Below are 25,428 nucleotides of genomic sequence, written 5' to 3' on the forward strand. Positions count from 1 at the left end.
AGCTGCAGTCATGTGCGACCAGACGTTCGTGGTGGCGACCTTCGGCCCGTGTGACAACTGCACGACCCCGAGTCCTTTGATGAACATCTACGTGAAGAACGAGGCCATCAACTACTGCTCGCTGTGTGTGGAGATGGTACGATGTTTCTAATTATTTTATATTTGTATATATTATTATATAGTATTATATAGTATTATATATTATTATTTATTATTATATATTATTATGTATTATTATATATTATTATTTATTATTATATATTATTATATATTATTATATATTATTATTTATTATTATATATTGTTATATATTATTATTTATTATTATATTTTATTATGTATTATTATATAATATTATATATTATTATATATTATTATTTATTATTATATATTATTATTTATTATTATATATTATTATCTTTTCATCTGGAATCACATGAACGACCAGTAACTCGTCTGTTTGTACTTTATATACATTGATAAATATTTTCATGAATAAATATTAATTAATAAATGGAAATGAAATGATTGGTAAATAATAATAATAAGAAACAATAAATAGAAATAAAGAGGAGATTAAATATATACATCTATATATGTATATATAACGGAGATAAATAAGGGCAAAAATTATAAAATAAAGATGGAATCAATGTGGAAAAATAAGTTTAAAAAATAAAATAAAAATGGAGATAAACCAGTTAATAAATAAAGAGGGGAAAATAGAAAATAAAAGTATAGAAAAATAAGTTTAAAAAATGGAAATAAAAGTTTAGATAAATAAGGAAAAAATAATAAAATAAACAGGCAATGAATACAGAAAAAAAATGTGGAATACAAATAGAAACATGAGTTTAAAATATTTAAAATAATGGAGTTGAACCAGCTAATAAGTAGAGAGGGGAAGATAGAAAAAATGAAAATGTATTAAAATATAAAAATAAGTTTAAAGAATGGAAATAAAAGTTTAGATAAATAAGGAAAATATAATAAAATAATGATGGGATGAATACAGAAAAAATGAAAGGAAAATAAGTTAAAAATGTTAAATAGAAAGGAGATAAACAATAAAGAAAAAGTAGAGTATTGAACAAAGTAAAAAAAAACAAAGAGTAGATGAGTAAATAAAAATAAATGACATAAAGAGGAATAAAAGTAGATTGATAAGGACAAATAAATAAAAATAAAATAGATAAATATGAAGAACTCAAAATGTAGATACAAAATAAATAGATTCAAAAGTGGAGATAAATGTTCAGGTAAACACAAATACATGATGTGGGAACTTATCAACTTACATTTGAATATAATGTATATTGTTGATAAATACAGAAAGTAAAAATAAATCATAATAAAGGTAAATATGAAAGTAAATGAAAAATAAAAAGGGAATAAACACTTGAGTAAATAAATATTGACGTTTTCATTTATTTTCGAAATATCCTAAATCTTTGATTGAATACAATGAAGTTTTTAAGATAGTTCTTTGATAAGAAAAAACCCGGTGATTATTTAATCAAAATAAATGTAACGTTGACGTCGTCAACTCGACCGTGCGCGTTCACGAGTCCGGGGGTTGCCCTCGTCGACGTGCACCTGCTCGGGACTGCGCGGGGGCGCGCACCGAAGCATCGTCCGAGGCTACTGGAGCTTTAGCTTCTTCACGTCCTTCCTCGATGGTTGATGTTAGATGTTAGATGTTGATGGTTGATGTCTCTGGTCCTCAGATGGCCTACGAGGAGCTGAGGAAGGGCGAGAGCTTGTCGTCCCTGAAGCTCGAGAGCGACTCTCTGAAGAAGAAGCTGGAGGTTGAGAGGAACAAACTGAGCGACGTCGAGCGTGAGTCTCAGCTTTTATCTTTTATCTTTTACCAACTTTAGCCAAGAGTTTCATCAAAGTTTGAAACACACGCGCGTGTCCGAGACGTTTTTATTGATCGAAAGTGAATGACATGTTCGTGACGGATTGATGACGTCACTCAGTGATGGTGTTTTGACGTTTCCTGCCAAAAACTGCTTCGTAAAGTTGAACTAATATATATATATATATTTATATTTATATTTACTGATCTCCATGAACGATAACTGAATGTTGAAGTGCATACAAATGTTTATGAATATGGAAAAATAAATCGAAATAAATGTGGAGATAATAAGGAAAATACAATAAAGTGGACATAAATAAGCAAAATAAATAGAAATGATTATTAATAATAAAAATAAATAGACATAAGGGTCTACATGTATAAGGGAAAATAAATAGATATAAATGAGGAGATACAAGAAAAGTACATTGAAATAAAAGTTTAGAAAAAATAATTGTAAATAATTAAGATAAAAGTGGAAAAAGTATTATTAATAATATATATTATTATTAATAAATACAAAATAAATTGAAATAGCTGTGGAGATTAGTCAATAGATATAAAAGTGGAGATGAATCAAGAAAAATAAATAGAGAAATAAACGTGGTTCCAGTCTCAGGCTCGGTTTGACAGTACAAGACAAGTACTCTCTCTTAATTGGAAAAAAACTGCACTTTTCCTTAAAAAATAAGAAAGTTTCTAATTGACCCTAATTTTGAACAGTAGTGTATGTGTATAAAAACCTGCATACAAAACTTTTTTTTCAGTATAACACTGCTTTTAATAATGTGTTGTGTTTCAGTCATTCTAGAATTGATTTACAACCAAGCGTGAACAGCTAACAATCACATTTATGAAACTGATTTTCCCGTTTTCAGAGGGTTCAGTCTTGTAAAATATGGAACCAAATGTTGGGGGGTCTTCTCATTTGAGAAATGACAACTGTACGTTAGTGCCTCAGAGGGATCTGATATCATCTTAAAAAGCCCCTGGACTGAAGAGGAAAAGGTTACTTTAATACGCACATTTGCACTTGAACTTTAAGTCGGCGTGTGGTTATGAACAGACATTTAAAAAGAGAGACGTTTTCTTCTTTACTTTAAACTATGATGGGATGATGGAATAGATTCAACGGAAGCAAATCTTTCTCACCAGACTTACTAGTATTTTCCATATCTGACGTAAATATAGGATTTTTAACGTTGATAAAGTAAAAACTTAAATTCACTGTTTAATAAAACTGTCAAATCTTATCTTATTTTGATCATAGTGTTAGGGATTATATGTCATCAAAGTGGAAATACAAAAAAACGAATCTTTTGTATTATTTACAAAATAATATAGTTGAAATTAAGTAGAATAATTAAATTTCTTTATTAACAATTAACCTACACATATTCACAGTTTGATCATATTTATGTTGCAATTAAACTTCCGGTCACTAGATGGCAGAAGTCGTTAACAGCTAAAGGGACAGTTATATTCTGCCGGATCATGGCAATAACTGAGGACGAGAGGATACAGTCAACTTTCAAAGCTGATGTTTGGACATGTTTTGGTTTGAAAACAAATGAAAGCAGTTACGACTTCATCAAGAGTCATGTGGTCTGTAAATACTGCAACACCAGGGTCAAGTACTCGACAATACTACACATATACACTTGTTACTACAGTATCACTATATATGGTACCGATATAAAGGCCTAATTTAAACCCCTGTGGATGCTTTTGAAACAAGTAGTTTTTGTCTCCACAGTGAACAAGGTTGCAGAGAAGGTGGAGGTCTTGGGTGCTCTCTCCATTAAGTCTCGACGTTTGCTGAAGGGTCACACCAACAAGGTGCTGTGCATGGACTGGTGCAAGGACAAGCGTCGGATGGTCAGCTCCTCTCAGGTAAACACACCTGTTAGGATCCTGTTTTCAATCGTAGCTGAGTTTCTGTCATTGTTCTCCCCAGGATGGAAAACTGATCGTGTGGGACGCTTATACTCTCAATAAGGTGAGAACTACTTCTTTATATTCAGGTATTTATTTTAGTGAATTTAAATGTAATGTGAACAAGTACGTCCATCCATTTACTCAACACTTACAAGTTTTGTTTGTCATTCAGTTTAGACTGATTTTGAGAAGTAACTTGTGTAGAGCACATCAGTTTTGATTATTACTTACTCTTAAATATATATAAATATCCATGATGTTACTTTGCGAGGCTCCGTAGTATTACTGTACTAGTCTCTGTAGTATTACTCTGCCAGTATCCATAGTATGACTCTAGATTCGGTCGTTTTACTTCACATGGTGCCTAAGTAATACTCTGTGAGGCTTTGTATTATTACTCTGCTTATTTCCATAGTATTATTCCACAAGGCTCCGTAGTAATATTTTGCGACGCCCCAATGTGTTACTCTGCAAGGCTCCTAAGAAGTACTCCGCATTGCGTCATTGTTATCTTCCTTCTTATCTCTTTGAGACTTTCTAGTATTACTTTGTGATGCTCTGTAATATTACTATGTGAGGCTTTGTAGTATTACTATGTGAGGAGCCGTAATATTACTAAAAGAGGCTCTGTAGTATTACTCTGTGAGGCATCGTAATATTACTATGTGAGGCTACATGGTATTACTCTGTGATGTTCATAGTATTACTCCGCAAGACTCCAAAGTATTACTTTGTGAGGTACCGTAATATTACTATGCAAGGCTTCATAGTATTACTCCATGTGGCTCCGTAGTATCACTCCAGGAGTACCTGTAATATTACTATGAGAGGCTCTGTAGTGTTACTATGTGAGGCATCGTAATATTACTATGAAAGGCTCCTTAGTATAACTCTGTGAGGCATCGTAATATTACTATGAAAAGCTCCGTAGTATAACTCTGTGAGGCATCGTAATATTACTATGAAAGGCTCTGTAGTATTACTCTGTGAGGCATCGTAATATTACTACGAAAGGCTCCTTAGTATTACTTTGTGAGGCATCGTAATATTACTATGAAAGGCTCCTTAGTATAACTCTGTGAGGCATCGTAATATTACTATGAAAAGCTCCGTAGTATAACTCTGTGAGGCATCGTAATATTACTATGAAAGGCTCTGTAGTATTACTCTGTGAGGCATCGTAATATTACTATGAAAGGCTCCTTAGTATTACTCTGTGAGGCATCGTAATATTACTATGAAAGGCTCCTTAGTATTACCCTGTGAAGCATCGTAATATTACTATGAAAGGCTCTGTAGTATTACTCTGTGAGGCATCGTAATATTACTATGAAAGGCTCCTTAGTATTACTCTGTGAGGCATCGTAATATTACTATGAAAGGCTCCTTAGTATTACTCTGTGAGGCATCGTAATAATACTACGAAAGGCTCCTTAGTATTACTCTGTGACGCATCGTAATATTACTATGAAAGTATCCTTAGTATTACCTTGTGAAGCATCGTAATATTACTATGAAAGGCTCCGCAGTAGTAAAGCCGTAGTTACACGATCACCACTAACCTTCACCATATGCAGACTTGATCTCTGCTGCTTCAGCGCCGACAGGAAATGCATGTCAGAGATAATCTCCTCGTAAATGTGTCTGAGTGCTCGACCCGTCATGTGGCGTCACTAGAAGGATCAGCGGATATGATCCACGATCTGACGTGACAGACGTGTGCATGTTGTTCCAGGAACATGGGGTGTCTCTGCCGTGCACGTGGGTCATGGCCTGCGCCTACGCTCCCTCCGGCTGTGCTGTGGCCTGCGGGTGAGTTTGATGCTTAGATTCTTGAAGAGAAGATTCTCTTTATTCTCTTGGTTCTGTTCATGAAGTGGATCATAAGGTTGTTTTGACTCCTGCACGACACAAACCATAATACCAACACCAATAATAAGGCACAACAAACCCAGAAGTAAAAAACATTTCAGGTGACTCTATTTTGAAGGTCATCAACAAAACTAGTTTAACCAGAATATAAGACAGAGATGATTCCACGGATGTTGGCTCATAGTTTTGATGCGTTCAGTCGTTAACTATCGTGTAAATAATTATGAAAACAAAGTCAAAGCGTTGGATGAGAAGCTGAGTCTAAACCTGTTCTGTACTTCTATATTGAAACTAGTTACCTTCCTAACTAGGGCTGCTCGATATATCGGAAAAATATCGATATTGCGATATGCAAATTGAACACATGTGCGATAATTCATAATTTTTTATCGTATAAATCAAGTATTTCTTAAATGTGCACTTTGACCAATCAGTGTATAGTATCAATTTGTACTTCTATGTCTCGTTGTCGTTTACGTCTCCGTCCGTCTGTGAACTGTGCGGCGGAGGTTGCTAGGTTCGGTTGCTATGGCGACGCGTCTTGGCTCAGTATATACACGGAAGTAATACTAACTTCTGATCTAGTCAAACACTAGCGATCCAGTCACTCGTCTCTTTCAACCTCCTTTGTTAAAGCAACATATTGTAAGAACTTTTCATCTCGTCTCAGTTGTTTTCTCATAAGATCGTGAACTTCCAAACAAACCTATCCGTCTTCACCGTATGCTAACGAGCTAAGTTGCTAGCGTCATTTATAAAGTGTTATGTGTGCGTGTACAAGGAGGTGGATTCATTATTGATTTGATGATGTCGCGACACGTCGGCGGCTCCTCTCTGATGTCGCCCTCTGTTTCGCGGGAACCCGATGCAAGTCCCGCGAGACTGATCGCATCGATCGAAATCCCCGGACCTACACTACAGTACTCACACCTGCGAAAAAAATATTGCATTAATATCAATATCGCAATTCAAGACACGAATATCGCACTTATTTCCATTATCGTGCAGCTCTATTCCTAACTGAGAGGTTTAATAAATGTCAGTCAATGAAGAATCAAACATGTTGGTCTACTGTTGGTCTCAGGGGTCTGGACAACCGCTGCTCCGTGATTCCTCTGTCCATGGACAGCAGCGAGAACCTGGGAGCGAAGAGGAAGCCGGTGGCCATGCACACCAACTACGTGTCCAGCTGCACCTTCACCAACTCTGACGTGCAGGTGTGTGAGCGTCGCATGTTTTCACACATTTGTCCAGACGATCAGGGGTTAGATATGAGTGACATCACACCTGTTGCTTTCAGAACTACAAAATAAAAGCTTGTATATCTTCTTCAAGTCCAATACTAAACTCACAGGAAAAACACTTTATCTTCGACACTTTGGTGGAGTCGAGGGATCTTGTCATCGAAGGCGTTTGTGACACTTTGTGTTATTTATTTTTACAATTTCAAAAGTTTGTGTTAACATTTAATGGTTGAATAATACACATTGTAAGAACACAGGCCGCAGGAAATCAACAAAAAGCTCTTTACATCTACTTAATATTGATCTACGTTTTTCACCATCTTTGTTTAGTAGTTCTGTAATAAAATATAGATTCACTTCAATATCACAACGTTTTTTTCACAATACTGTCTTAAATTTAACTAAATTGTATCGATTATTATACATACGATATATATATATATATATATATAAAAAATATATATATATATATATATATATATATATATATATATTTTTGGCTCATATATTTACAGTTAACATGCAACTATTCACAACGTTTGTTCATTTTTGTGTTGCAATTAAACTCCCAGCAGCTAGACGACAGCAGTCATTAAGTCCTTCACAAAGAACAATCAAAACCAGCTAGACCTTGGTAATGACTGAGGACGAGAGGATACAGTGGAATCCAGCAGCCTTTAAAGTTGATATTTGAACATATTTTGATTTGAAAACAAATGAAAGCCGTTACGACTTTGTCAAGAGTCATGTGGTCTGTAAATACTACAACACCAGAGTCAAGTACTCGACAATACTACACATATATACTTGTTACTACAGTATCACTATATATCATATCGTTGACCTCTATATCGTGATACGTATCAACAGATTCTTACCAACAAAGAGAATTAAGATCAATATCTTTGTTAAACTCATCCATATCTACCAATAAAATACTTAGTTTCTAATGTACTTCGTAGAAATGTTTCTATCGTAATGTGTCTTTCTTCAATAATTATATATTATATATATCATATTATTGTAATTCGAGTTATTATTGTATTATCATTTTGTCAGATATATGTTTTAATTCCTTTACAATTCAGATTTGTACTGATCCATATTTAACATTCTTATAAGTTTTACCAGTTACTGGTCGAGCTTTACTTAATATTATTTAAAAATATATATTTGTCTGCCATGAATTATTGTTTAAAAGTGATTATATTAAGTATTGGTCGCTGTCAACACACTAGGATGGCACATATTTTGTTTTAATTAATATATTTTTTTAACAAGAATAATGTTGTGTTGTTATCGTCTTCAGGCCTCAAAAACTAAATGTACTAAACATTTCTAGTAAAAGAAACTACAAAAAGAAGTATTATTTCTGCCGGGACTAATCGATTAGGTCACATGTTAAGAGTGGAGTAAATAAATGAAGTCATTTAAGATGTGAATAATGCAACAATAGTGTTCAGTTCCTGGCGTGTGTAGAGTGTGTTGGCAGAACACAAGAAGATATCTCTAGACTGCTGGTTCCACGCCGCCCCGGGCTCAAGAGCACGTCGGAAGAAAGATTGGACAGAGTCGTGTCACAGTTTTACTGAGTATTTATAGACACTAAGAGCTTTTATCAGAGCATGTGGACCTGAGGGCAGAACATGTAACACACACATCCCTCACACGGCGTTTGAAAGTCTGACTCTCGTCTTCACACACCACAGAAGAAGAAGAGCTTCACGCTCCGGGTCACAGGTTTTACAAAAGACTTTCTTTCACTCTGATGGTGTTCGAGATAAAACGTGATCGTTTGATCCGTGATGTCGTCACGACGTCTTCAGAACTGATGGAAGAACATCAGGGACTTTAGAAAACTGTTTTTTAACATTTAAAGATTTAAATGAAATTCTTCATTGAAATGCATTTAAAAACATTTCATTATTATTTTTAATCGTTAATTCATTTCTATATTGAAAGGTTGGATTTGTTTTTATTATATAATTGATTTTGAATAATTGAAAAAAAAATTAAACTAATTCAAATATAAATACAAATGAAAATGTTTTTATATGAAGCCTTTTAAATTCAATATAACTAATAGTCATGTTAATAGAGCCAAGTAGTCTATGGCCTTTTGGTTTATTAAAAAATATTTAATACATTTTTTTTTACAATTATTGAGAATTATAAGAATACCAAACTCTGTCAAAAAAATGTGAATTTTTATTCCATTTAAAAAAGAAAATACTTCAACCTTTCAATATAAGTTCTTGTATTTTGTTTTGAAGAAATGCCTGTTAAATATACAAATTATGAATTTAATTATATACGCATTTGTGTGTGTGTGTGTGTGTGAAGGTGTGTGTGTGTGTGTAGGTGTGTGTGTGTGGGGGGGGTGTGTGTAGGTGTGTGTGTGTAGGTGTGTGTGTGTGTGTGTGTGTGTGTGTGTGTGTGTGTGTGTGTGTGTGTGTGTGTGTAGGTGTGTGTGTGGGGGGTGTGTGTGTGTGTGTGTAGGTGTGTGTGTGTGTAGGTGTGTGTGTGTGTGTGTGTGTGAGTGTGTGTGTGTGTGTGTGTGTGTGTAGGTGTGTGTGTGAGTGTGTGTGTGTAGGTGTGTGTGTGTGTAGGTGTGTGTGTGGGGTGTGTGTGTGTGTGTGTGTGTGTGTAAAGGTGTGTGTGTGTGTAGAGGTGTGTGTGTGTGTAGGTGTGTGTGTGTGTGTGTGTGTGTGAGTGTGTGTGTGTAGGTGTGTGTGTGTGTAGGTGTGTGTGTGGGGTGTGTGTGTGTGTGTGTGTGTGTGTGTAGGTGTGTGTGTGTGTGTGTGTGTGTGTGTGTGTGTGTGTGTGTGTGTGTGTGTGTGTGTGTGTGTGTGGGGTGTGTGTGTGTGTGTGTGTGTGTGTGTGTGTAGGTGTGTGTGTGTAGGTGTGTGTGTGTGTGTGTGTGTGTGTGTGTGTGTGTGTGTGTGTGTGTGTGTGTGTGCTGAGCATGTGCTCCTGCAGCACTTCTCTAATCCCTCAAAGATCCGTGAAGCTCAACCGTGGCTCTAAGTACCTGCTCGTCTGCTCACAAATTGCTGACATTAGCGTTAATGGAGATGTGCTGACCTTTGACCTCTTGTTGTTTTGTGTGTATTTATGTTCTTCAATCAAAGAAATACAATAGTATCTAACTTTTAACAAGTTCTGTTTGTTGTGACGTATTTGTATTGAAATCATATAGAAGTGTGTATCGGCAACAAACTGTTGATACGATAATATCACGATACAGAGGCAACAATATAATGTATTGTGATGATGTACTAACAAGGATATATTTGTAGTATTGTGGAGTACTTGACTCTGGTGTTGTAGTATTTACAGATCACATGACTCTTGACAAAGTCGTAACTGCTTTCATTTGTTTTCAAACCAAAATATGTCCAAACATCAGCTTTAAGCTGCTGGAGTCACTGTATCCTCTCGTCCTCAGTCATCGTCAGGATCTCGCAGGATCACATTGTTACTTTAGCTGCCCTAACCCTAACCCTGGAGGTTGATTTGCGACAACAACATGAACCAACACTGTGAATATTTGCATTTTAATTGCAAATAGAAGAACGTAATTATTTTGATTACAATAAGATTAAAATATGATTTTAAACCCTGCTGTTGAATATACTTTATACTGTATCAATATCTCTTTAACCATTTATATTATACAAACAAACACAAAATGTTTCTGTAGATCACGCCTAAAGTTGTCATGTTTTTATTACACAACCATGTGTCTTGTGATGTTTTTGTCGGACTCACGACTAATCGAGTGTGTAAACAGGAAGTTGTTATTTTGTCGTGTTCACGTGTTTATGGCTTCAGCTGGAGGTCATTATTACCATGATTGTGTTATGGTGCAGATAAATATTGTTATTAAAGTGTGTGTGTGTGTGTGTGTGTGTGTGTGTGTGTGTGTGTGTGTGTGTGTGTGTGTGTGTAGCTGCTGACCTCCAGCGGCGACGGCACGTGTGCTCTGTGGGACGTGGAGAGCGCTCAGCTGCTGCAGAGCTTCCACGGACACACGGCCGACGTCCTGTCTCTGGACTTGGCTCCGTCCGAGAACGGAAACACGTTCGTCACTGGGGTGAGACGCCTTCTGTCCGGTTTGTTCATCCAATGAGCTGGTGAAACATTGTGCGTTTGGTTTGTGTGTCCAGGGCAGCGATAAGAAGTGTAACATCTGGGACATGCGCTCCGGTCAGAACATCCAGTCCTTCGAGAGCCACCAGTCCGACATTAACTGTGTGAAGTGAGTGGTTGTGAGACTGGAGTCACTGGTGTGTTGAAGTAATAACAAGTTCTGTGTCTCAAATCACATACTTGTGTACTTAAACTTAGTATGTTTAGTTCATAAGTGCGTCTCAATTCTTAGTATGTAAATGTAGTGCTCCATACACACTAGATTGTCACTAAAACACCCACAAAGTGTTTGTACACTTTCTACACTAAATGACTCCATCTTAGTGACGCTGACGTTGTAAACGTCATATATACATATACCTACATATATACATATACTTACATATGTATACATATACTTACATATATACATATACTTACATATATAGATATACTTACATATATACAGTACATATACTTACATATATACATATACTTACATTTATACATATACTTACATATATACATATACTTACATTTATACATATACTTACATATATACATATACTTACATTTATACATATACTTACATATATACATATACTTACATATATATACATATACTTACATATATATACATATACTTACATATATATACATATACTTACATATATACATATACTTATATATATACATATACTTACATATATATACATATACTTACATATATATACATATACTTACATATATACATATACTTACAAATATACATAAACTATCTCACAAATATTTCTCATATTTCTTGATCCAAACCAAACGTGCTGCCAGCAGGTGGTGCTAGTGTTCCTACAGCTGGTTGAAATCATGGTTAAATAGTAGTAGAAGAAGAAGCTGTCGCATCATTTCCTGTTAGTGTGTAGCAGCAGAGTTTGATTAGAGACATACTATCTGTGGAGAATTAGTTACTAGTTAGTACGTACACTATCCTGATGCATACTAACTTCTAGTATACTAAGAGAAGTATGTGATTTGAGACACAGCACGGGTTATCTGTTTTTTTTATATGAGACTGTTCCAGGTTCTGTTTGAAGTTCTGTTTCAGGTTCTGTTTCAGGTTCTGTTCCAGGTTCTGTTCCAGGTTCTGTTTCAGGTTCTGTTTCAGTCGACGTCAAAGTAAATCTGTTCTTAACATCAGTGGATCCCAAACATTGACTATTGAATCATTTAAGATGTTAACGTTGAAATAAAATGAAAAATATATATATTTATTTAGCATTTAATTTTAATATAATTAAAGTCCACAATTTCTACAAAGACATTTTTAATTGGTTTGTTTTTTGTATAATTTAATGAAAGAATTTTCTTTTTTTTCAGAACTAATGCTTTTAACAAATAAACAGTTTGATATTTTTATTCCATTTTTCTTCTAAATTCAACATGTTTTATTTTGTATAATTTTTAATTGAATATAAAATGTTAGTATAATTGTTTCCATATTCAGGATAAATTGTTTTATGAATGAAAAAAACATAAAATAATTAAATTAAATTCAACCTTTCAATATACAGATAATTAAATTTAATTAATTAATTTGTAAAAATGAAATGTTTAAAAAACTGAATTTCATAATGAAAAAAAATACAGTTTCAGTTAACATTTGAAATGTTGAATTTAACCGTTTAATATTCTGATGACGCCGATATGTTTCATACTTTTCTATCAGAAAAAATACATTTTCAATTGTTTTATATCGTTGTTTATTCAATATAAAAATTGTTGGCACTATTATAACAACATTTTATATTTATAAAATATTTCTATATACAATTTAAATTGTTAGCACAATTAAACCAACATTTCATTTTGAATTTATATTGTTTTTAAAATATTTTTTATTTTTTAAATTACAACTTTTTGCGTAAAAGAAAAAAAATGATTATATGTAATATTTTTTTATTTAAACGATTAACTAAACTATGTAGCAATTATTTCTTCAATACTCCTGGAAAACATACTTGGATCAAAAAATACTTTTGTTGGTTTGACAGACACGACGAGAATAAACGATGTTTGTCATGAACATTGTTTATAAGACACATGAGCTAAATGTATAAATGTTGTGTATCATAGTCTTCATGTTTTGTCATTACGCTGCGCCACCTACAGGGGGCGCTCGGATCACTTCAGGAACTAGTGTAAATGACTCTGGGTACTCGGTTTCCTCCCATGAGCAGCAAGAAATAATCCTCTTTAAATCCCAGATCAACAGATTATATGAGACGCAGAATCACCTGTGCTGGGCGTCAGGTGATTTTCAAAGGTCATGACCTTTGACATAACATCCACGTCAACATCCGCCATCTTTAAACCAGTGAATCAGTGTCGGATCGTTTTGTTTGTCAGGAGACGTAGAATTCACTGCTTTTAATTTCACTATTATGTTCAGTGAAGTCAGAAGAGACTTCATGTTTGTCTTTTTCACCTTTTTCTTTCAAGAATAAATAAAAGATGGACGACAAACATATGAAAGTATATCAGTGTCTTCACAATATTATATTTTGAACTTTATATTTTTTAAATTGATTTCTTTTATTTATGATTTCATTCAATAATTTGCTAAATTAAATGTTACCCTTTTAGAAATAATTGAATTCAGAATCAAGTTTTTTTTAATTAATATTTATATATTATTTATATATATTATTATTATTTTAGATTATTATATACTATTCAAAAATGAATTTTTTGAATCAATTGTTTTTTCATTCACAGCGTTTTAAATTCAATATAAAAGACAATAAAGTTCAAGGCTGTGAATGAAAAAAATCCAGAATTTAGAAGTTTTATTTCTTAATTCATTTATTTTTAACATTTTCACTTCTTCTATTTATTAAAAAAACAATCTTTCAATCTTTCAATATATAAATGGTTTTATTGTAGTATTCAAATGTATATTTAATGCTTAAAAAGATTTGAATAAATAATCAAAGTTTCAAGTTTCAATACATTCTGATGTCACTCGCATACAAATGCATGTTTAACAGAAGCTTCTATAAGAAAATACTGCGAATTATTTCATAAATACTCGTAATTATTGTGAGAAAAACGTTTTGTTCCTCCTACACATAGACCATGTTGGTGTGAACGGTTGTGTTTCTGTTGTGACTCCAGTGACATCTTCTCTGCTCAGGTATTACCCGAGTGGAGACGCTTTTGCTTCTGCGTCCGATGATTCCACAGTAAGTCCCTCGTTGTCTTCGCTCCTGTGTTCTTGTCAGGAGACGTTTATCTCCATCTTCTTCCATGTTCCTCCTCAGTGTCGCTTCTACGACCTGCGAGCCGACCGTGAAGTCTCCGTCTACCAGAAGGACAGCATCGTGTTCGGAGCCTCCAGCTGTGACTTCTCTCTCAGCGGTAAACAGTCTCTTCTTCCTCTCATGGGAGAGTGTGGAACATACCAGTGTCACACTGGCCCATAGGGGGCGCTGTGGCGCCGCCCTCCTATGGATTTGCCTGCTTTTTTTTAACTTTATTAATCGTTTTTTAGTTTTAAATGAACATCGTTTTAATCATCTACATTGATCATGTATTTTTAGAACTCTTTACATTGATAAACCATATTTCGTTGATTCACGTCCTCTTTATAATCTTGGTCTGACGTCACGTTAGCTCAACACGCCGCAAAAACAACAACATTTCCTAACAGGACTTTGATGCTTTGGTGAAAAGCGAACATCATGATTTCAACACTTACTAGTAAACTTTCACATCACTTTTCTAGGTTGGTTCGCTCAGTTGCTCGCAGAATATTTTTAGAAGTTTGAGGCGTGAAGTTTCGCCGGTTCAAGTCCCAACATTTTCAATTATACTTTTTTTAGTTTTTTGTTGTTAATATAAGTTATTTTTATTAATAAGTTAATTAGTTTAGTAATACTAGTTTTTAAAATATATATATTTTTTATTTGTAGTATATTTGTGTGTGTTTGTGATCATTTGGTAGAAAGTATATTTTGTATATTTATATTGGTTGTTGTTGTTCTGGTGCAGACGACAGGTTGGTTTTTAGTTTTTTAATAATTTAGTTTATTCAGTATGATGTATATAAGAGTATAATTAAAATATATTTCATTTGGAATGAAACAAGGAGCATAATAAACATTATTATCCATCATTAACTTAAAGTGATTAGATTAAAGGAGCTATAAATAACCTTTTAACCTTTTAACCTTACTAATAATGTGTTGGTTTTTACATATAATATATAGGATAAGAGGGACATGTACTGGAAAAGAGCGCCACCTAGAATATTTTCCACCAGCCGCCACTGGTGTCATCAGAAGAGTGAAAGTTTGAATGAAACTTTTCAAACGTCAAACGAAACTCGAATTTCTGCTTTTGAAATGTTGTTTCTTTTTTTGGTATAATTCAATTATTTATAGATTGAAACGTTTAATTTTTTCAATTAAACTAAATGATTGATAATTTGAAAGTTTGTATTAATTTTGTATTTAATTCAATAATATTCGTATTAAAAGGTTAATGTGTTTTTTTTCATTCATAAAACCATTACAAACATTTTCATATCTAATTTAAAAAGATACAAATTAAAACGTGTTAAATTTAGAAGAAAAAAAAAATATTATTGGAATAAAAATAAAAGATAAAATTGTTCATTTTAGAATATTTTTTCTATTTTTAAATTATATTGAAAAAAAAATTAAACATATCAATAAACAAATGATTAAATTATTTTTCTAAAATATTAATTTGTAAGAAACTATATGACATTGTTCCACAGGTTGATTGAATCTAACTCCAATATCTCAAAAGTACATTTTATAAAATCAATTTTATTTACATTCAAACCCTTTTAAACTACTTTTTAAAAAATGTTGGCACGATTTTACAACATTTTTACGTTTATAAAACACTTTAGTTTACAATTATTTAAATTGAATTATAAAAAAAAAAGTATTTCTATGTTCAATTATTCCCCAAAAATATTTCAATGCTTGAAAAAAACAAACAACATTTCAATAAAAAAACATGTTTAAGTAAATATTGTTAATCCACTGGTGTCTATGGAAAATACCCTGAACTTTGATTGACAGTTCATGAATATAACCTTTGACACTTCCTCACACCGAAAATACAATTTTCCCACTTCCTTGTTCTTGATATTTTCGTCCGATTCTCCACGAACCATCAGGACGTCTGCTGTTCGCCGGCTACAACGATTACACCATCAACGTCTGGGACGTGCTGAAGGGAACCCGAGTCACCATCTTGTTCGGACACGAGAACCGGGTCAGCAGAGTCCGGGTCTCTCCGGACGGAACCGCTCTCTGCTCCGCCTCCTGGGACAACACCATGCGGGTGAGCCGGTCCCAGAACCGTCAGAACCTTAGGACGTTAGAGGAGAGAAGGATGTGGACAGATGTGGACAGATGTGGACAGATGTGGATGGATGAGGACAGATGTGGACGGATGAGGACAGATGTGAACAGATGTGTACAGATGAGGACAGATGTGGACAGATGTGGACAGAATAGAATAGAATAGAATAGAAAGGCTTTATTCATCCCCAGAGGGGAAACACACTTTCACAACAGCGCAGTTGGAAGAAAATAAAGTGCAAGGAGAAAGAAATAGTACACGAGATAATACAAAATAAAATAAAAACGATCTTAAAAATATACAAATTATTTACAAAATTAGAAATTGACACTATTAACAAAATAAAATAGAATAAAAAATAAAATAAAATAGAAATAAAAAACGGAAAAAAAATAAAATAAAAAGCACACAAGAAGAAAAACACGCTACGGATTAGCATCAGGATATTTAAAGTAGAGAGTTAAATATCCTGACACCAGTTGGGATGAAGGACCTTCTATAACGCTCCGTCCTACACTGGGGGTGCCTGAGCCTGCCACTGAAGGAGCTGGCCAGCTCCTCCACGGTCAGGTGCAGTGGGTGGAGAGCGTTGTCCCTGATGGAGGAGAGTCTGGAGAGTGTCCTCCTCTCTCCCACCTCCTCCACCGAGTCCAGCGAGCGGCCCAGGACAGAGCCGGCCCTCGTGACCAGCCTGTTCAGTCTCTTCCTGTCCCGGTCCGTGCTGCCTGCTCCCCAGCAGACCACAGCGTAGTGGATAGCAGAGGCTACCACGGAGTCATAAAAGGTCCTTAAAAGTGGTCTGCACACTCCGAAGGACCTCAGTCTCCCCAGGAGGTGGAGGCGACTTCGGCCCTTCTTGTACACGGCGTTGATGTGTGTGGACCAGTTCAGTTTATTGTTGAGGTGAACACCCAGGTATTTGAAGCTGTCCACCAGCTCAATGTCCGAGCCCTGGATGCTCACCGGTTGATATGGTGGGGACTTTTTCCTGAAGTCAATCACCATCTCCCTTGTCTTACCGGTGTTTAAGCAAAGGTAGTTGCTCTCACACCAGTCAACAAAGTCCTTGATGACTGACCTGTACTCCAGCTCACCCCCCCCAGACACGCAGCCCACAATGGCCGAGTCGTCAGAAAACTTCTGGAGGTGACAGCTGCTGGAGTCATAGGTAAAGTCCGCCGTGTAGAGGGAAAAAAGGAAAGGTGACAGCACTGTCCCTTGAGGCACCCCGGTGCTGCAGATGGTCACCTCAGACCTGCAGTCCTGCAGCCTCACATACTGCGGCCTGTTGGTGAGGTAGTCCATCGTCCATGCTGCCAGCTGTGTCCCAACTCCTGCGTCCTCCATCTTCTTCCTTAGCAGCGCCGGCTGGATGGTGTTGAAAGCACTTGAGAAGTCAAAAAACATGACTCTCACAGTGCTACCGGCGGCTTCCAGATGAGACAGTGCCCGGTGCTGCAGGTAGATGACGGCGTCATCCACCCCCATCTTTGGCCTGTAGGCGAACTGCAGCGGATCCAACGCAGAGCTCACCGTCGTGCGTAGCTCGCGGAGTACCAGCCTCTCCAAGGTCTTCATCAGATGGGAGGTCAGGGCGACTGGTCTGAAGTGGCTCGGCTCCTTCGCGTGTACCGCCTTGGGAACCGGAACCACACAGGAGGTCTTCCACTGGACCGGGACCTTCTCCAGTTTGAGGCTCAGGTTGAAGATGTGTGTGACCAACTCACAAAGTTGATCAGCACAGTCCCTGAGCAGTCTGGGGCTGAGTCCATCTGGTCCAGCAGCTTTCCTGATCTTCAGTCGCCTTAATTCTCTCCTCACCTGTTCCGATGTAACAAAGAGAGGTGGCTGTGGGGGGTTGGGCAGCTGAGGCAGTAGGGCTTGTTGGGGTGGAGAAAGGTGGCTTGGAGGTGAGAACAGTTGGGGGGAGGGGGCTGAAGCAGGGGAAAAACAGCTTTGTGAAGAGTGAGGGGCAGAGGTGGAGGGGGGAGGGGGGCCCTGATCAAACCGGTTGAAATACTGGTTCAGTTCAGTGGCCCATCTTTGGTCTCCCCCTGCTGTGGCTCTGGCTCCACTCTGGCCATGACCTGAGATGTTCTTCAGGCCTTTCCACACATCCCTTGTGTTGCCCTGCGCCAGTTGCTCCTCCAGTTTCCCCTTGTATTCGTCCTTGGCCATCCTGATCGCCTTCTTGAGCTCTCGCTGGACCTCTTTAAGCTCCTCTCTGCTCCCTGAAGCAAACACCCTCTTCTTCTTGTTCAGCAGAACTTGAAGTTGAGGGGTCACCCATGGCTTGGTGTTGGCAAAGCACCGCACCTTGCGGGTCGGTGTGACGTTGCCCTCACAGAACTTTATGTAATCTGTGGAATGGTCATTGAAGGTGTCGATGTCATCACCATGAGAGAACACGCTCCAGTCCGTAGACTCAAAGCAGTCTCTCAGCCTCTCCTTGGCTTCATCATTCCACATCTTAACAGTTCTTTTCTGTGCAGGCTGTCTCCTCACCATGGGAGTGTATTCAGGTCGCAGACGTATCAGGTTGTGATCAGAGCGGCCGAGGGGGGGCAGGGCGGTGGAGGTGTAGGCACCTTTTACATTTGCATATAAAAGGTCCAGAGTCTTGTCCTCCCGGGTGTGGCACTTCACGTATTGTGTGAAAGTGGGAAGAATGGAGGAAAGTGAGGCATGGTTGAAATCTCCGTTAATGAGCAGGAGAGAGTTCGGGTGTTTGAGCTGCAGGTCCGACACTGAGGCGCTCAGCCTCTCGCTCGCTGCGGCTGCGTCCGCAGAGGGAGGAATGTAAACAGTGAACACAATCACATGTGAGAACTCCCTCGGGATGTAATACGGGCGGATGCCCACCGCAACGAACTCTATGTCCTTAGTGCACACTTGTTCTTTAATGGAGACATGAGCGGGATCGCTCCATCTCTCATTAATAAACACCGCCACTCCTCCTCCTCTCCTCTTTCCATCCATGTCCCGGTCCGCACGCACCATCTTGAACCCCTCCAGGGAAACAACAGAGTCTGGGATCTTCTCCGTCAGCCAGGTCTCCGTGAAACATAGAAGGCTGCTCTCCCGGAAGTCTCTCTGATGCCGGGTCAGCGCAGCAAGCTCGTCCGTTTTATTCACAATCGAACGTACATTTCCCATGATGATCGATGGAATAAAGGGACGGAACTTACGCTTCTTCTCTTGTTTCATCCGACCTGCTCTGCATCCGCGTCTTTTTCTCTTGATTTCCACGGGAATCGTCCATTCCGCGCTGAGAGAGAGAGCGGTGTTGCGCAACCCCAACAGCTGATCCCTTGTGTAAACAATAGACCCGCTGAGTGTGTCTGCCGACGGAGTTCCCAAAAGTGACGAAAATAGCAGAAAACCGTATGCAAAAGTTGTAAAAGTGGTCTCGTTTTGTGCACAACGGCAACAAGATCCGACCACTCTAAAGAAAAAATTAAAAAGACGCCAAAAAAAAGGAAAAAGTGTAATAAAAAGTAAGAAGAAAGAGGGAGCTGTTGTAACCAGCTGCTGCTCGTGCGGCGCCATCTTATTTTTTTTTTTTTTTTTTTTTTTTTTTTTTTTTGTGGACAGATGAGGACGATGTGGACGGATGTGAACAGATGAGGACAGATGTGGACAGATGTGGACAGATGTGAACAGATGTGTACAGATGAGGACAGATGTGGACAGATGTGGACAGATGTGGACAGATGAGGACGATGTGGACGGATGTGAACAGATGAGGACAGATGTGGACAGATGTGGACAGATGTGGACGGATGTGTACAGATGTGGACGGATGTGGACGGATGTGGACGGATGTGGACGGATGTGGACGGATGTGGACGGATGAGGACGGATGTGGACGGATGTGGACGGATGTGGAAGGATGTGGACGGATGAGGACGGATGTGGACGGATGTGGACGGATGAGGACGGATGTGGACGGATGTGGACGGATGAGGACGGATGTGGACGGATGTGGACGGATGAGGACGGATGTGGACGGATGTGGACGGATGTGGACGGATGAGGACGGATGTGGACGGATGAGGACGGATGTGGACGGATGAGGACGGATGTGGACGGATGTGGACGGATGTGGACGGATGAGGACGGATGTGGACGGATGTGGACGGATGAGGACGGATGTGGACGGATGTGGAAGGATGTGGACGGATGTGGAAGGATGAGGACGGATGTGGACGGATGAGGACGGATGTGGACGGATGTGGACGGATGTGGACGGATGAGGACGGATGTGGACGGATGTGGACGGATGTGGACGGATGTGGACGGATGAGGACGGATGTGGACGGATGAGGACGGATGTGGACGGATGTGGAAGGATGTGGACGGATGTGGAAGGATGTGGACGGATGTGGACGGATGTGGAAGGATGTGGACGGATGTGGAAGGATGTGGACGGATGTGGACGGATGAGGACGGATGTGGACGGATGAGGACGGATGAGGACGGATGTGGACGGATGTGGACGGATGAGGACGGATGTGGACGGATGAGGACGGATGTGGACGGATGTGGATGGATGTGGACAGATGAGGACGGATGTGGACGGATGTGGACGGATGAGGACGGATGTGGACGGATGTGGACGGATGGGGACGGATGGGGACGGATGTGGACGGATGTGAACGGATGTGGACGGATGTGGACGGATGTGAACAGATGTGGACGGATGTGGACGGATGTGAACAGATGTGAATAGATGTGATCATAACGGAAGTGAAACAACAAAAACGTTTCTTCCGCTTTCCAGAGAAACACAAGAGGAAACGTCTGAAGCTGAAAAGTTACAGTTTGGGAGAATATTTAACTATATCTTTACTTCAGGACCCTTTACTTCAGGACTCTTTACTTCAGGACTCTTTACTTCAGGACTCCATACTTCAGGACTCTTTACTTCAGGACTGTTTACTTCAGGACTCTTCATTTCAGGACTATTCACTTCAGGACGCTTTACTTTAAGACACTTTACTTCAGGACTCTTTACTTCAGGACGCTTTACTTCAGGACGCTTTACTTCAGGTTGTTTTCTTCAGGACGCTTTACTTTAAGACACTTTACTTCAGCACTCTTAACTTCAGGACTCTTTACTTCAGGACTCTTTACTTCAAGACGCTTTACTTCAGGACTCTTTACTTCAGGACTCTTTACTTCAGGTTGTTTACTTCAGGATGCTTTACTTCAGGACGCTTTACTTCAGGACGCTTTACTTCAGGACTCTTTACTTCAGGTTGTTTACTTCAGGATGCTTTACTTCAGGACGCTTTACTTCAGGACGCTTTACTTCAGGACTCTTTACTTCAGGTTGTTTACTTCAGGATGCTTTACTTCAGGACGCTTTACTTCAGGACTCTTTACTTCAGGACTCTTTACTTCAGGACGCTTTATTTCAGGACTCTTTACTTCAGGACTCTTTACTTCAGGACGTTTTATTTCAGGACGCTTTATTTCAGGACGTTTTATTTCAGGACGCTTTATCTCAGGACGCTTTACCTCAGGACGCTTTACCTCAGGATGCTTTACCTCAGGACGCTTTACCTCAGGACGCTTTACCTCAGGACGCTTTACCTCAGGATGCTTTACCTCAGGATGCTTTACCTCAGGACGCTTTACCTCAGGATGCTTTACCTCAGGACACTTTACCTCAAGACACTTAACCTCAGGATGCATTACTTTAGGAAGCTTTACTTCAGGACGCTTTACCTCTTGTTGTATGTTATTTAATTGAGGTTATTTAGTGTAGAAGTATTTCGATGACATCAGAATATTGAATGTTTGAATTTAACGTTTTAAATTTAAAAGGTTTTTTATGTCATTCTTTTTCAAGAATTTAATTAAATAACTATTTTAAAAGCCTTTTTTAATGTTTTTAATTCAATATTTTGATAATATATAGCCAAAAGATTTATAAAGGCTATGAATTCCAAAAATGTAATTTGATACTAAACATTTCAATTAATATTTTCGTGGGACTGATGAAGTAATATTTTCTTTCTCACTTTCGGAACTTTACCGTGAACTAAATACAAGTCATAGAGAAGTGAAAACAATATGTTCTCGAGGCTCGTTTTCTTAAAAAGATCCGTGAGATATTGTTGGTAGATATTCATGTTATCGCCAGAAGGTGGCGCTCATGAGTCTATCTGCTACATCATGTTTGTGGCTGATAACGTTATCGTGTTTTAAATCTGGTTTCAGTCAGAATGTGAAATATTCCAGGTATTCTGCAGGTGTTTCTGTCGACGACTTCCTGCTCGAGAAACAAACTCTTCCTCGTAACATACCAGTGATTAATGTTTATTTCTTTATCAGGCAATAAAAAGTTCCTTCAACCAAACTTTCTATAGACGTCGTTGTTTTAGTCTTTCAAGCATGTCTGACCAACAGGAAGCTTTGCTGTCGCACTTATTTCATTGAATATAAACTAGTTTTAACTTCAGTCAGAAATGGGGAAAATGTTTTTTTTTTTTTAATTGAAGCAACTTTTTTATTGTAGGCAATATTTTTTGATCGAAAACATTTTTTTTTATTGAAGCAACTTTATTTCTAGATTTTTTTTATTTTGAAGCAGCTTTTTTTATAATTATTTTCACTGAAGCAACTTTATTTTTATGTTTTTTATTTTGAAGCAACTTTTTTATAATTATTTTCACTGAAGCAACTTTATTTTTATGTTTTTTATTTTGAAGCAACTTTTTTATCATTATTTTCACTGAAGCAACTTTATTTTTATGTTTTTTATTTTGAAGCAACTTTTTTATAATTATTTTCACTGAAGCAACTTTATTTTTATGTTTTTTATTTTGAAGCAACTTTATATTATTTCTTTAATCATCGAAGCAACATTTTATTTAAAATATTTGATTATAGTTGAGGCAACTTTTTCAAATTGAAAGTATATTTTTAATTGAAGTAACTTTTTCAATTAAAACTATTTGTTATATTGTTTGTTTTGATGGAATAATCAGCAGGAAACCTTCACGCGACTCAACTTCTCATCTTGATCTTTCCTCCACAGGTTTGGGCTTAAAAACCAGATCCAGACGAATCTTCTGACGTCACAGCAGCTGCTGGAGGTTTGTCTCCACCAGGGGGGTCTCGCACTGATTCTCACTCGCACCCCCTCTGACCTTTGACCTCCTGTGAGAGCTAGATCTGATGTGAAAGACGAAGCTGCTGAATCTAAAACAAGTAGATTTATTCAACTTTTAAATCCTTCCTGCTCGATCCATGTCTAGAAAAAAGATGCCGACGCCCACTGACTGTGTTAATAAAGTTAACTTTATACGTTTTTCTACCTCAAACATTAGACTCCACGGGTTAGGATCCTTCGTTTCATGACCTCCTTCACTCACGTTTGACCTTGAGTATATGACCCCTAGCTCTCTCTTCTCCAGTGATGCTTGTACATAATGTAAATGTCACTACATCGGCCCGCGTACACGGGCCATAACATTATGACCAGGCTTCAGTTCAACAATTCTTCTTTCGTCTCCGTCAACTTTCATCTGGCGGGTGGTCATAATGTTTCGGCTGACGAGTGTCACTTTCTTATTCTCTTTGTTTTGTAGATTCTCTGGTCGAGAATAAAGAATATTTTAAGTATTGTTTTTTTCTGTCTCTTCTTTTCTCTTTCAAGTCATTCAATGTGGTTTAAAATCAAAATGGACGAACGTTTGTGTTGATTTTATGATCGTAAAGATGTTGGAAAATACCAAATGTTCTGCTAATATTTGATTTTTTTTTTTTTAAATAGGGTAAAATAGTTATTTTATTATATATTATTATTATATATTTTTTAAGATATTTGTTTATTGATTTTTTACATAAAACAACTTGTACAGCAACAGTGTTAATGGAATGATACGCGAGAAAATAAAAAAAAATATGAAAGAAGAAAATGTCCATCAGAAGAAGGGAAATAACATTTTTGCCGCTGTAAAAATAAAAGTATACATATATATCCATATTATTTAATGAACTGTAAATATTGTATGATGTTTGATGATGATTATCGGTAAATATTCTTTGAAAGACATAAACAAAAACTTCTACAATCTAAATACAAACTTGAACTCTGAGGTTGAATCAAATAAAAATGTCTGAAATTTTTTCTTATCGAATCAAAACACGTTTATAATTATTACAGTTTGTTTTAGTGTCGAAAGTACAGGAAATGTTTGAATAAATACATGTAAACAAATTAACAAAATAAGCATATAAACGTTCTTAAATATGAAATACATGAAATTAAATGTAGGTTTATATTTACTTTTTTTTCCAACATTTCATTTTTATTTTGTGAGTGAACTTTAAATCTGTTGACTTGATAACATCTGATCTGAACGTGATCTTTATCATCATAAATGTTTGTCATGTTGTTCTACCTGTTGACTGCACGTGTGAAACTCGACCTTCTGTTCACGTGAGACGTCTTGACTTTCAAACACTCTTGGCGTCGTCGTGCATCGCGATCATTCCTTCGCTCGTCTTCCTCTCGACCATGTTTTTCTTCGGGCTCCGGGATCGTGAGACTTTCATGAGAATCGAATCAAGAGTTTTCACCGTGTTCAGCAGGATCTGCTCGCGTCTCCGTTCTTTGACCTGCGTGGGCGTCTAAGAACTGCTGAGCTCGGCAACAAGGTCCAGCTGATTCAGATCTTTCACGACTTCTTTATTGTGTTGAAGCATCAGTTCCTGAGAATCTGAGGGTTTTATTCTCGTCCTTGAAGATGGAAGTTTGTCCGACTATTGAAAGGTTGAATTTCAAATGTTAAAACTTTGAATCTGAGTAATGGTTTAATTATATTATTTATTTATATATATTTATATATTATTTGATTTAAAAAAAGCGAAAAAAAAGTTCTAAATTAAGTATAAATTCAAATTGTTGGTGTAATCGTGGCTAACATTCTTATATTGAATCAATAAAGGTGAATCATTAAAAAATCT

The 25,428-nt window shown here is 37.3% G+C and overlaps 1 protein-coding gene across 1 annotated transcript; it reads left to right on the top strand.

The window, feature by feature from the left end:
• LOC148076262 (guanine nucleotide-binding protein subunit beta-5b-like) lies at nucleotides 1-24,070 on the top strand. Its single transcript, XM_087793287.1, has 12 exons — nucleotides 1-136; nucleotides 1,728-1,839; nucleotides 3,621-3,757; nucleotides 3,822-3,863; nucleotides 5,538-5,614; nucleotides 6,759-6,891; nucleotides 10,871-11,014; nucleotides 11,088-11,179; nucleotides 14,240-14,288; nucleotides 14,367-14,463; nucleotides 16,259-16,425; nucleotides 23,495-24,070. Exons 1-12 carry the CDS (start codon nucleotides 11-13, stop codon nucleotides 23,504-23,506), a joined length of 1,188 nt encoding a protein of 395 aa, XP_087649413.1. The 5' UTR covers nucleotides 1-10; the 3' UTR covers nucleotides 23,507-24,070.
• The last annotated feature ends 1,358 nt before the right edge of the window (nucleotides 24,071-25,428 follow it).

This window comes from Callionymus lyra, chromosome 6 (assembly GCF_982586985.1).
Source record: "Callionymus lyra chromosome 6, fCalLyr1.hap1.1, whole genome shotgun sequence".
In the NCBI taxonomy this organism is placed as follows: domain Eukaryota; kingdom Metazoa; phylum Chordata; class Actinopteri; order Syngnathiformes; family Callionymidae; genus Callionymus; species Callionymus lyra.

Excerpts from the sequence above, each read along its gene's own strand:
- LOC148076262 (XM_087793287.1), top strand. The coding sequence starts at position 11 with ATGTGCGACCAGACGTTCGTGGTGGCGACCTTCGGCCCGTGTGACAAC. Across the intron at positions 3,758-3,821 it reads GGATGGTCAGCTCCTCTCAG|GATGGAAAACTGATCGTGTG; the intron begins GTAAACACACCT and ends TGTTCTCCCCAG. Across the intron at positions 5,615-6,758 it reads GGCTGTGCTGTGGCCTGCGG|GGGTCTGGACAACCGCTGCT; the intron begins GTGAGTTTGATG and ends TGTTGGTCTCAG.